At 34.4% G+C, this 14,294-nt stretch overlaps 1 protein-coding gene across 1 annotated transcript; it reads left to right on the top strand.

Moving 5' to 3' along the window:
- Positions 1–302: 302 nt before the first annotated feature.
- Positions 303–710, top strand: LOC124993757 (keratin-associated protein 21-1-like). The gene has a single exon (XM_047565533.1). It carries the CDS (start codon positions 303–305, stop codon positions 708–710), a length of 408 nt encoding a protein of 135 aa, XP_047421489.1.
- The last annotated feature ends 13,584 nt before the right edge of the window (positions 711–14,294 follow it).

Below are 14,294 nucleotides of genomic sequence, written 5' to 3'. Positions count from 1 at the left end.
AAAATGCAATTATCAAAGTAACATATGGTCGTTTAAGCTTGGGTGTTTAATGAATCTTATTTTCTTTTAAGCCTTGTGAAAATTCCTAAGGAAGCAATAAGTAAATTATGAATTCCAAACAAAATGATTGTACACAGAATGGACTCATTTTAGGCACATGTTTGCAAAATGAGAGCATAGAGCCCATGTGAGCCATGACACACCCAACCCTGTTAGTATATAAAGGTGGTGGAAGACTGGGTGACATCCACACTTTAGAAATATCCTCCAACCCTTCAGCTGAAATCTCACCTCCTGACACCATGTGCAGCAACTACTACGGGAACTCCTGTGGAGGCTGTGGCTGGGGCTCTGGCTGGGGCTGTGGCTCTGGCTGTGGATATGGATCTGACTATGGCTGGGGCTCTGGCTGTGGGTACAGATCTGGCTGTGGCTGGGGCTCTGGCTGTGGATACAGATCTGGCTGTGGCTGGGGCTCTGGCTGTGGATATGGATCTGGCTGTGGCTGGGGCTCTGGCTGGGGCTCTGGCTGTGGCTGGGGCTCTAGCTGTGGATATGGATCTGGCTGTGGCTGGGGCTCTGGCTGTGGATACGGCTCTGGATATGGCTCTGGATATGGCTATGGTTCCCGCTACGGCTGTGGATACACCTCTGGCTGCTGTGGCTGCCGACCATTTTGTTACAGAAGATGCTATTCCTCTTGCTGCTAATCTTCAGAGTTAATCCTTTGCCCTGGATGTGACCACTCCCAGATGAAGTAAAATGGAACCCTCCCATCATTAACTGTAAACTAAAATAAAAATCAATTACTTTCTACTGGGCATCTGAGTTATTATCAAAGAAGACTTTGCACTTGAAGGAGACTATGTAGTCAATCATACCACTGAAGACACAAGATTTGATCTGGTTCATTTTTCAAGTATAAATTCTTTCATCTTTTCCCCTGTCTCTGTGCAGTAGCTATCTGCAGGAGCATAACAGGACTGTATAATTGGAATATACCAAAATGGAACAAAATGTCAGTTTCTTAATAAAAGAATTCATTCTTTAAGGATTCTGGCCTCTATTATTTCTGCTGTCATTGATTCAGGGTGCATATCCTCTTGAAAGGCTGGTTGATCACAAATTTGTATACAAATATTTTTTTTATTGATTGAATCCAAGAATTGAATCTTATATATTTCTTAGTTCCTTATAAGTAAATTTATTAGATTTATATCTAAACATAAACCACATGTATATCTAAACAAAATCCAGAATTTCATATCTTGTGTGGATAAAGGATTACAATGGGGTGAAGAGTGTGAAAGGGAGCTTATCATAAGGTTAACGCTCTAATACAGATGTGATGGATTTGATTCTGAATTTGTATTGTAGTTAGTATGAAATAAAACTAAAATTAACAGTTTTGACATAAGTGAAATGAGAAATCTTTTAGTGTCTTCGTCCATTTTCTGCTACTGTAACAGAATCCCACGAACTAAGACATTTATAACACACAGAAGTTTATTTGGTTGATGGTTTGGAGACTGAGAAGTCAGGGAAGGTGCTATGATATAATATGGTGGAAAGACAAGTGAGCACTAGGGAAACAGAGGAAGCTTACTGAACATGCCTTTTTATCAAGAGCCCATTCCCATGATAACTAACCCATTGCTATGATAATGGCATTAATCCATTCCTGAGGACAGAGTCTCTATGAACTAATCTCCTTATAAAGTTCTCACCTCTTAATACTTCAGTAATGTCTATTGAATTTCATCATGAGTTCTAGAGAGGGCATTCAAACCATAGTATGAAGGAAGCAGATAAAGCTATAATAACTGCCTAGGAAATCAGAAATCAACAAATTCTTCTGTCTTCCTGTGACAGTCATCATTATGAAAGTCAAAAGGCAGCCACTCTGCTTTTTGACTTTCATAATCATGGTTTCAAAGTGTTTCCCTGAGAATGACTGACACCATGCTTATGTTCCAGGACAAAAAAAATAAAGAGGAAGGGTAAGTGAACAAGAGCCTCGAACCTTTTTAAGGATGTTTTATCTTTCTGTTTGTTTGGCTATCCCCCTGACTATCAGTATGATAGGTGGGCACTTAGCTGAAGGTAGATAAGGAAAAAAGATTTATGAACTGGGGTCTTGGGAGTCAACCAACAGTATGGGACAAAACTCCATAGATTTTGGGTCTTATGGGGAAGGGACAAAGCTAGAAAAAGCAAAAACTTAAGAAAGTTGACTATGTATACCAGTAATTTTCATGCAGGTACACAAACAACCTCTGCTCATACATTTTTCTTCAAGTGTTGGGCCTAACATACTTGCTTATTTATATTTGATTGTCAATTGTGGTTACAGGCTCTTTTCTGTTTTTGTTCTTTTTATCATTTTTGTAGAGCATATTAATTTATTCTCTTTTACTTCTATTATCATTTACACCTCTCACTTGCAGACATGTTGGGATTTATGTTATTCTATATGTACCCATCCTATTTCATCCAGCAAAATTCATAAGAGTTGGTCAATCTAGTATCTATTTTAACTATATGTAAATGATATTATTTTATACTATATCTTCTTAAAGTTTTTTCACCCAGCATGATCTGTGTCAAGTGGCCCATGTGTGCTATGATGTTTACATTCAGACCATCGTTTTTAAATTGCTGCACAATATTCCATGTGGCACGTACCCAAGAGTCTGCCCTTTTATCATGGAGGTGATAAACATGTCTACTACCGGATTTTCTGTACTACAACAATGCTGCGATGAGCATGTTTTCTATGGGCTCAGTGAGAACCCAAGATCTGAATTGCTGGCATGAAGGGCATGTGTATTTTTCACTTTATTAATTACTGACATGTTAGTCCCAGAACACCTGCACCAGTTCAAACCCTAAAACGGCACGACTCTGATAAAACTTGGTGTTATCTCACCTCCTAAGATGACTTATTTGAGAAGTAAAAGAAAAATCAAATTGTTTTAACCTACATTTCTGTGATTAGTAATGATTTTGAACTTATTTTATTTCTTTAATATGTATTAACATTTATTTATGTTCTAAATGTTCTCTTCCATATCTACTTAATTTTTTATTGTGTTTTCTCTTTATATTACGGATTCATTAGCAGTTCATTTCATATTCTTGATAAGGTCCCTTATATTTTTAGACAATGTAAATTTCATCTCGAAAACTGTCATTTTTCTATGCCTACAGCGTAGTGTATATAATTGAATGTAAATGCTAAATGTATGGTTCATGATTTGGTAATTTTTAAAGGAAGATCTAACTTTATGGCAAAGAAATTCTACATTCTCATTTTCTAATTTTAAAGCTTTATGTTTCACATTTAGGTCACTAATCCACCTAGAGTACATGTTACTGTGTTGTACTCTAGTTTCATTTTTCAATATATTGGTCAGATTTCACCAACACCACCTACTAAACGTCCTAGCCATTTAGTCATGGGTTGGTGGTGCCACTTTCAATGACACATGCTATTTCCGTATGTACTTGAGTTTGTTTCTGGACTTTCAACCAAGCTCTCTTTCCATTCATGATCTTTCACATTTTTCAAAAACATTTTCTTTTTGGTGCTAGACAATTAGTTTTATTCCACTTTGTGTTTTCACTGAAGAGAACATGATCCAAAGGGAACAATTTAAATATTTCATAAGACATTTTTCTACTGGTTAGAGGAATATGAAAATGGAATAGGCATTTCCTTGATGGTTAGAAATATTGAACATTTTTTCATATAATTGTTGGTTATATGTACTTCTTCTTTTGAGAGTTGATGATTTAGTTCATCAGACTATTTATTAAATGGATTTTCTTTTTTTATTTTTTTGTTGAGTTTTTGAGTTAATCATTTGTCAGAAGAAGAGTTCCCAAAGTTTCCTCCCATTCCATGGGTTCTCTATTCATGCTGCTGTTTTCTTTGCCATGCAGGATCCTTTTAGTTCGGTGCCATCCCACTTATTGATTCTTGGTATTACACTGGAGCTTTAGGACTGGAGCTGAGGAAAACATTATACATACTTACATGTTGGAGTATTTCTTCTATGTTCTCTTCTAGCAATTGTAATATTTCTGGTCTTTATTCCTAAATCTTTGATCTATTTTGTGTTTACATTTGTGCAGGGTGAGAAAGAAATGCAAATCAAAATTAAACTGAGGTTATATTACTCCAGTTAGAATGGCAATCATCAAGAATACAAATAATAATAAATGCTGATGAGGATGTTGGGGAGAAAGGAACTTTTATATGCTGTTGGTGGGAATATAAATTAGTATAGTCAATATGGAAATCAGTATGGAGTTTCTTCAAAAGATGAGGAATGGAACCACCATGTGATCCATGTATACCACTCTTTGGTATTTACCTGAAAGAGTGAAAGTCAGAATACTATAGAGATATATATACAATCCTATATTAAGTCAAGAGTGGTATGTTGTCTGTTATATGTGGAAATTGTAGAGAGGTAAAAAAGGATCTCATTGAAAATAGATGGGAGATCAGTAAGGTAGTGTAAGATGATCAGTGGAGGGAGAAGTAGAGAAGTAGAGTTACTGGAAAATGAAACTGATCAAAGATGTTAGGTACCTGTTCAAATATGCCACAAAAAAACCTATTATACTGTATAACTCTTATGACCACCCCCCCAAAAAAAGAAGAAAAACTGAGGACACTGATTAAAAAAAAAAAAAAAAAGAAAGAAAGAAAAAGAAAAAGAAAAAGATTGGAATTGGTCATCTTGCAGGTATCCCTATCATGGAATTATTCAAATGTTTGGATCTTCACTCAGAAAAAATCTAAATAAATCTATGCATCTAGAACATGGACTTAATTGAACCATATCATTCACTTTTATTTTGCTACTTAGTGATTGTATAAGTAAAAAATAACTGAAGATGAAGTCTAGGTAACTTGAATAAGAGCAATATGACTTGGAAAGCCAAAAAGTTAATCCCCAATTCCTCTGTAGAGTGAGAAAGAAGAATATCATGTTTACAGTGAGCATTTTACCTATCGATAGAGTCAGAATTTCTGAATTTCTAGTCATCCGTGCAGAAGATAAACCTTAGAGCAGAGAGAAACCAGATCAGTAAAGACTGAAAAACTCAAGATGTGGTTAGGGATTTTTGCAATAATGAATAGAGTCGATGTCAGTTCCTGGAGGGACACTGGGTATTACATACTGTGATATGCTGAGAGATGATGAGATGTGGTATGGAAATAACAGTTTAGTTGCTTTTGGAAACAGTCATCTTGTTCCAATCACTGTTCAAACACCAGCAAGATGGTCATTTGCCAGGTGCATATGCAGAATGATATAGTTCATTGCTACTAATTAGTTTTGTTATTTTGGTTTAGTAATTTGATCTCTCTTAAAACTGAGGTCCCTTACATATAAAATGTGAATGAAATATCTTCCCAGTATTGTTGGAAGGTTCACATTAGTGATATTTACAAAGGAAATTTGCCTAATATGAACCACTGTAACATCCTGTCATAATAATGAATTTCTCTATACTAAGGGAGTCTGAAAAAGGAAAGCATTAATTAGAGCTTTAAGAGATTAATGAACATATTCACATGACTCTCTAAGATGTAGTCCCTTTATTAGTGATAGATATTTTATAACTAATATTTATATTCAGTTAATTCTCCAGAGGCAAGATTTTGGATTTTGAATATATTCAAAAGACACATACTCTCAAGATCATCTCTTTCCTATTACACAAATATTTTTGGTGATATCAAATTTGAAATAAATATTTCAATTGTTTTCTATATTTAAATCATAGAACATTTTCAAGACAATCATTTTATATGTAGATGATGTATGCATTCATTAATTACTGAGTTAAATATATGTTACAGTGCCAAGTACAATGAATTGATGTAATAATCTAAGTAGTAATTTATTGTTACAAAATGCCTTAATCACATAGTTAGTTTAATATTAGGATAATTAATTTTCTCAGATTTACTTCTATTTACTTTCTTCACTTATATTCAATTAGTAGGAATTGAGCACAGTATCATCAAACACATTTTTCCACTGGTGCTCAATTAGCTTAACAGTTCTTAAAATCATACAGTTCACAAATTATGAAGCCAGACTCTGACCCAGGTATCTCTGATCTCTAAAGTTTTCTCATATTATAAAGATTTGTGAATTAATCTGGGAACAAGCAATTGAATTCAGTTTTTAAGGAGGGATTGATTACTTGATTAAAGATTACTTATAGAAAGTAGCATGGAATCCAAATGAGAGAATATTTTAGTAACTTTTTTCTGTAGGTTAAGTAACTACATTTAAGGTGACTCTAAAGAACCTAGAAAGATTTTATGTTATCAAAAATGCTATTCAAAATCATGATGGATTTAGTTTTAATGTCAAAATTAGAATTTCTAGAAGGAACTCAAATCCTGAAAGTAGAACAACCAATTTAGGAAAACTTAATTTTGCAATCTTGTAATGGAGCAGGAGAAATAAGTTCTCATTAGGAAATGATAGTAACTGAAAAAAAAAAAAAAAAGAGAGAGAACGAAAATAGAAAAAAAGAGTGTATTCCTTAAAGATCGGCAATTTTCGGCAATTTTCTTAATTTTTAATTGTAGCAAATATTGAAAAATGAATAGTGAAGTAAGTAAAAACAATTCTACTTGGGATCTTTTGAAGACAGGAGAACTAACACCAGTAATCAGAAAGTTAATTTTACCCTAAGGTTAAGAGACATGAAATAGTTTTTATGTCAGTGTCATTAGATACTGAAACACTATTAACAAATTTTATCATGAAAACCTGTCATGTGGATTTTTGAGATAAGTAGATTTCTGTTGTGAAAATGCAAATATTTTCTAAGATCAATGTTATATGATCAACAAAACTCAGACATCCTCTATTGAAGTGAGAATCTTCACAAAAACATAAACAGTTTTTAGGAAGTCAGTGCATCCCAACCTTTCTTAAAACCCTGATGATATAGAAGCTTCAGATATTGACTGTAATTATATACCATGATCAGGAAAGCCTTTGATGAAATTAAATAATTCTTACCTGAAAATATCTGAAATAAAACACAAACATAAGAAAACTATTTAAATATAATAAATCTATTTGATAAAAAACAAAAGCAAAACATTTTATGTACTTCAGCTAAACAGTAATGTATTTCAGTTAAATTCTACTGCCATATACAACTAATTAGAACAAAAAAAAAGCAGTTCTTTCAAAAAATTAGGAAGCAGACAGGTGTGGTAATTGTCATCATTAAGTGTACAGAAAGAAAATAAAATAGGCAAACATGAGGAAATATAAGTGATTGTTTTGGTGTTTATTTCCTCCTACAATCAGGAAAACTCAAGATAATTAAGTAAAAAACATTAAAATTAATCATCAAATTTGTAAGATATACTCCATGCAAGAGAAATACAAACACTCAAACATATAATAAGTATCAAAATTCACTCATGGTTAAGGAAATCCAAAATAAAAAATATTGTTTGTATCAGGCAATGGTTTTTATGTCTGTGATGGGAACAGAGATGTGGAAGTGATTCACTCATGTGGAGCTGATGGAGATGGTATTCCAGGCTCCTGTGAAGTCTGCCAGCAAGGAGTCTTCTTTTGCTGTCCCTATTTCTGGCTGCTCTGGCTATAAATGCTCTGGTCACCAAAGGTGCCATTTATCTTTCTTCTGAATTGTGACATCTGACATATTCCATGTATTTGACATCATCCTCTAATATTTCTTCTCTTTGCTTGTACACAAATACTTTTCTTCTCAATACAAGTTTGGAAGCCACTTCTGTAGTCGCCCACAGCAACAATCCCACGGGAATTTATCGGAGGTGGACTGGGAATGAACTACTTTTATTATCTTTATCTGGGCTACTTCCTTGCTTACTTGCTAGTTTATAGAGGAAGAAAGACTTTGCTTAGAGGAAGAGAGACTTTGCTTAATTTTAGAGGTGCTATGCTTACAGAGAGGCTACGCTTTCAGAGGTCTACTGCTTCTTAGATGTGAGTCGCTCCTTGGAGGCCTGTGACCTGCAATCTGCAACCCAGAGGTATGTTCTTAGTCCCACGTTCTGTGATCTAGAGGTGTATTCTTTGTCCTGCATTCTGCGATCTGCAACCTGTGACCTAGAGGTGTGTTCTTAGTCCTCCATCCTGTGATCTCCTCCCAGGTGAAGAGAATGTCTTATATACACTAAGGCAGTCAATCAGCTTAGGATTAAGTAGCAGGGTTGGAGCATGCGCCACGGTACCAATTAAGAATGAGGAGCATCTGTTGACCACTAGTGCAGAAGAGACATTAACCAATCAGGTAAAGGTAGATCACTCCATGTTAACACTAATTATGCGCCACCTCTTGGCCCAATGCCAGCCGCCCTCTTAGAGCTGCTTAAACATGTCTCTACACACTTCCAAACATTTTAATGTTAAGTGTTTACACACGGATAAAGAGATTTCATAGTTTAAAATCTATATTTTATTTTTTGGAAATTTTCATGCATTCAAAAAAATATTTGTATTTGCTGATTCTGTTATTATTGTTATTGTGATCATAAACATATTCTAAGAATAGGAGCTTAGAAGGAGATTTCTATTGAAGTTCCTTTTATAAAGGAAAGTCTGTTTTATTATGTATGAAAATATCTATTGACTATAATCTTCAGATTTTCTTCTGTAAACTCATAAACTGCAGTATTGCTTATTTGCTTTTAGGTCAAAGTAAACATTAATTTTCATACATTTCAGTTACATTTAATTCTTGACTCTTAAAAGTAGGCATGCATACAGGTGTACTCAATACAGCTACATGAAAGAGGAATAGTGGTTCTCTCCATCTGTTATTCTTCATTATTGGTTTTCTGATCAGAAGTAGTAGCCAAGAGGTATCCTTGAACTGGTGATGAAACAAGATTGAAGTGGCAGTGACATGATTTGGAATATTTGCTCTCAAATTGCATCAACCAAATATTCATAAATCTGTGGGCATTGCAAACTTCCTAGGTTTATCCACTGGTTTAAAATTAAGCTTAATGCAGATGCATAAAAATACAAGTTTTACCCAGTACACTAGCTTTTCTCCCCCCCCCCCCCACTTCCTTTCTTTCCTTGGTGGTATTGGGTATTGAACCCAGGGATCCTCTATAACATTCCCAGTCCTTTTCATTTTTTCAATATAAGATGGGCCTCTGGGTAAGTTGCCAAGGCTGGTCTCAAACTTCCAATTATCCTGCTGCAGCCCCTGGAGTTGTCAGGTCTACAGGCACACATCAGTGTGCCCAGCAAGTCATTTGTTTTAAACAAGTGTTTGGAAAGCTGAGAATTCTTCAAAGTATTGAAGGAAAGGGGAAAAATCAGTAGAAGATGGTGGTGACATTGCAGGAATCAATCCAAATATGAAAGTGGAAGGTAATATAATATTTCCCAGATAAATAAATGGGATTTAATGAGTGAGAGCTTGTTGAGTTTTAATGAACATTGTCAAAAAGAATAAAAAAAATCTAAGACCATGGGATTTTTGTAAATATTTTGCAGTGATAAATAAGATTAATTGTCACTGAAAATGCAAAAAATCAACATTTCTGAATAAGACATACACTAAGAAATATGAAAATATTTAGGATATCCTGTCTGATTTTCAATAACATTAAGAAGACCAAGTCAGTGAAAGATTTAATAAGATACCATATTGATGATATAAGATAAGGTGCTGGTAAATTTAGAAAATAAAGATAAGGAAGAAATAATATCAATGATATTTTTCAAAGGCATGAAAGGAAGTGATGAAGTAAAGGCCATCATGAGTGTGGAGGACAGATGTGTCATTATTGGATCCAAAATAAAGATCCATGGAAAGGAAAGTTATTCCACTGTAAAGGTAATGGCTTTCCAAAGTAGGCTTAAGTGCCATCTCTAAAGAAAATATTTTAAAATAGAAAAAGAAAAACATTCAATTGCATAATACATGAACTTTCAAGAAACTGAAGAAATCAAATCTATTGATAGCAAGAACTAGAGATGTTCAACAAAATAAATGACATGCAATAGTCACAGAACATAACTTGCCACAGTATTGAAATTTCCCAAATCTGAAGAATGAAATGGAAAATCAAGTCCAAGAGGCTTATAGGACTCCAAATACACAAAATTACAACAGACCCACACCAAGGCACATTATAATGAAAATACCTAACATACAAAATAAAGACAGAATTTTAAAGGCTGTGAGAGAAAAGAACCAAATTACATTCAGGGGGAAACCAATACGGATATCAACAGATTTTTCAATCCAGACCCTAAAAGCTAGAAGGGCCTTGAACAACATTTTTTAAGCCCTGAAGGAAAATGGATGCCAACCAAGAATCTTATATCTAGCAAAACTTACCTTCAAATTTGACGATGAAATAAAATCCTTCCATGATAAACAAAAGCTAAAAGAATTTACAAAAAGAAAGCCAGTATTACAGAACATTCTCAGCAAAATATTCCATGAGGAAGAGATGAAAAACAAAGAAGCAAATCAGCAAAGGGAGGAATTATCCTAAAAGAATTGTCAAATAAAGGAGGAACCAAGTCGTGTTAAAAAAAATAAATAAATAAATAAAATAGAAAAATGAGCCTAATGACCGGGAATACAAATCATATCTCAATAATAACCCTGAAAGTTAATGGACTGAACTCATCAATCAAAAGATATACACTGGCAGATTGGATAAAAAAGAAAGATCCAACAATATGTTGCCTGCAAGAGACTCACCTCATAGAAAGAGAGATCCACAAACTTAAGGTGAAAGGATGGGAAAAAACATACTATGCGCATGAACTCAGCAAAAAAATGGGGGTATCCATCCTCATTTCAGATAATGTGAACTTCAAGTCAAAGTTAGTCATAAGGGATAAAGAAGGACATTTCATACTGCTTAAGGGAAGCATAAATAGCAAGACATAACAATCATAAACATCTATGCCCCAAACAGTGGCTCACCCATGTATGTCAAACAAATCCTTCTCAATTTCAGAAATCAAATAGACCATAACACAATAATACTAGGAGATTTTAACACAACTCTCTCACCACTGGACAGATTTTCCAAACAAAAATTGAACAAAGAAACCATAGATCTCAATAACACAATCAATAATTTAGACTTAATGTACATTTAGAGAATATACCATCCAACCAAGAGCGAATACACTTTCTTATCAGCAGCACATGGATCCTTCTCTAAAATAGACCATATATTATGCCACAAAGCTAATGTTAGCAAATACAAGAAGGTAAAGACACTACTTTGTATTCTATCAGATCATAATGGATTGAAATTAGAAATAAATGAAAGAGTAAAAAACAGAAACTACTCCAACACCTGGAGATTAAATAATCTGCTATTATATGATGGATGGATAACAGAAGATATTAGGAAGGAAATTAAAAAATTCTTAGAGGTAAATGAGAACAAAGACACATCATATCAAAATCTTTGGGACATGATGAAACAGTACTTAGAGGAAAATTTATTTCATGGAGCGCATTCAATAAAAGAAGTAAAACTCAACAAATAAACGACCTAACACTACAGCTCAAAACCCTAGATAAAGAAGAACAGACCAGCACCAAAAGAGGTAGAAGACAGGAAATAGTTAAACTCAGAGCTGAAATCAACGAAATTGAAACAAAAGAAACAATACAAAAAATTGACAAAATAAATAGTTGGTTCTTTGAAAAAATAAACAAAATTGATAAACCTTTAGCCACACTAACAAAGAGAAGACGAGAGAAAACCCAAATCACTAAAATTTGGAATGAACAAGGAAATATAAGAACAGACACTATTGAAATACAAAACATAAGTACAAGCTATTTTGAAAATCTATACTCCAACAAAATAGAAAATTTCGAAGACATCAACAGGTTTCTAGAGACATATGAATTGCAAAAAACTGAAGGAGGAGGACATACACAATTTAAATAGACCAATTTCAAGTAATGAAATAGAAGAAGTCATCAAAAGCCTTCCAACAAAGAAAAGTCCAGGACCAGATGGGTTCTCAGCCAAGTTCTATAAAATCTTTAAAGAAGAGCTCATTCCAATACTTCTCAAAGTATTCCATGAAATAGAAGAGGAGGAAACCCTCCCAAACTCATTCTATGAAGCCAATATTACCCTGATACCTAAACCAGACAGAGACACATTGAGGAAAGAAAATTTCAGACCAATATCCTTAATGAACACCGACGCAAGAATTCTCAACAAAATTTTAGCAAATCGCATACAAAAACATATTAAAAAGATAGTGCACCATGATCAAGTGGGTTTCATCCCAGGGATGCAAGGTTGGTTCAACATCAGGAAATCAAAAAATGTAATTCACCATATCAATAGACTTAAAGTCAAGAATCACATGATTATTTCAATAGATGCAGAAAAAGCATTTGATAAAATACAGCACCCCTTCATGCTCAAAACACTAGAAAAAATACGGATAGTGGGAACATTCCTTAACATTGTAAAGGCCATCTATGCTAAGCCCATGGCTAATATCATTCTAAATGGTGAAAAACTGAAAGCATTCCCCCCAAAAACTGGAACAAGGCAGGGATGCCCTCTTTCATCACTTCTATTCAATATTGTCCTTGAAACTCTAGCCAGAGCAATTAGACAGACCAAGGAAATTAAAGAGATATGAATAGGAAAAGAAGAAATCAAACTATCTCTATTTATTGATGATATGATTATATACTAGAGGAACCTGAAATTCCACCAGAAAACTTTTAGAACCCATAAGTGAATTCAGTAAATTAACAGGTTACAAGATCAATGCTCATAAGTCCAATGCATTTTTATACATAAGTGATGAATCTTTGGAAAGAATAAAGGAAAACTACCCCATTCACAACAGTTTCAAAAAATAAAATACTTGGGAATCAATCTCACAAAAGAGGTGAAAGACCTCTACAATGAGAACTACAGAACACTAAAGAAAGAAATTAAAGAAAACCTTAGAAGATGGAAAGATCTCCCATGTTCTTGGATAGGAAGAATTAATATTGTAAAATGGCCATACTACTGAAAGTGCTATACAGATTCAATGCAATTCCAATTAAAATCCCAATGATTTACCTTACAGAACTAGAGCAAGCAATTATGAAATTCATCTGGAAGAATAAGAAATCCAGAATAGTTAAATCCATCCTTAGCAGAAAGAGCGAAGCAGGGTTATCGCAATACCAGATCTTCAACTCTACTACAAAGCAATAGTAACAAAAACGGCATGGTATTGGTACCAAAATATACAGGAAGATAAATGGTACAGAATAGAGGACACGGACAGAAACTGAAATAAATACAATTTTCTCATACTAGACAAAGGTACCAAAAATATGCATGGAGAAAAGATAACCTCTTCAACAAATGGTGCTGGGAAAACTGGAAATTCTTATGCAGCAAAATGAAACTAAACCCTATGTCTCACCCTGCACAAAACTCAACTCAAAGTGGATCAAGGACCTCGGAATCAGACCAGACACTCTTCATTTTATAGAAGAAAAAGTAGGTCAAATCTTCAACATGTCAGCTTAAGATCAGACTTCCTTAACAGGACTCCCATAGCACAAGAAATAAAAGGAAGAATCAATAGCTGGGATAGATTCAAGCTAAATAGCTTTGTCTCAGCAAAGGAAACTATCAGCAATGTGAAGAGAGAGCCTACAGAGTGGGAGAAAATCTTTGCCACTCATACTTCAGATAGAGCACAAATTTCCAGAATATATAAAGAACTTAAAAAACTCTACACCAATAATACAAATGACCCAGTTAACAAATGGGCAAAGGAAATGAACAGACACTTCACAGAAGAATATCTACAAGCAATCAACAAACATATGAAAAAATGTTCAACATCTCTAGTAATAAGAGAAATGAAATCAAAACCACCCTAAGATTCCACCTCATCCCAATTAGAATGGCGATTATCAAGAATACAAGCAACAACAGGTGTTGGCAAGAATGTGGGGAGAAAGGTACATTCATACATTGTTGGTGGGGCTGCAAATTAGTGCAGCCACTCTGGAAAGCTGTGTGGAGATTCCTTAGAAAACTTGGAATGGAACTACCATTTGACCCAGCTATCCCACTCCTTGGCCTATACCCAAAGGACTTAAAATCAGCATACTACAGAGATACATAGCTGCTCAATTCACAATAGGCAGATTGTGGAACCGACCTAGATGTCCTTCAATTGATGAATGGATAAAGAAACTGTGGTGTATAT

Source organism: Sciurus carolinensis, chromosome 9 (assembly GCF_902686445.1).
Source record: "Sciurus carolinensis chromosome 9, mSciCar1.2, whole genome shotgun sequence".
Classification (NCBI taxonomy): Eukaryota; Metazoa; Chordata; class Mammalia; order Rodentia; family Sciuridae; genus Sciurus; species Sciurus carolinensis.
This window is presented reverse-complemented; position numbering and strand designations above follow the sequence as displayed.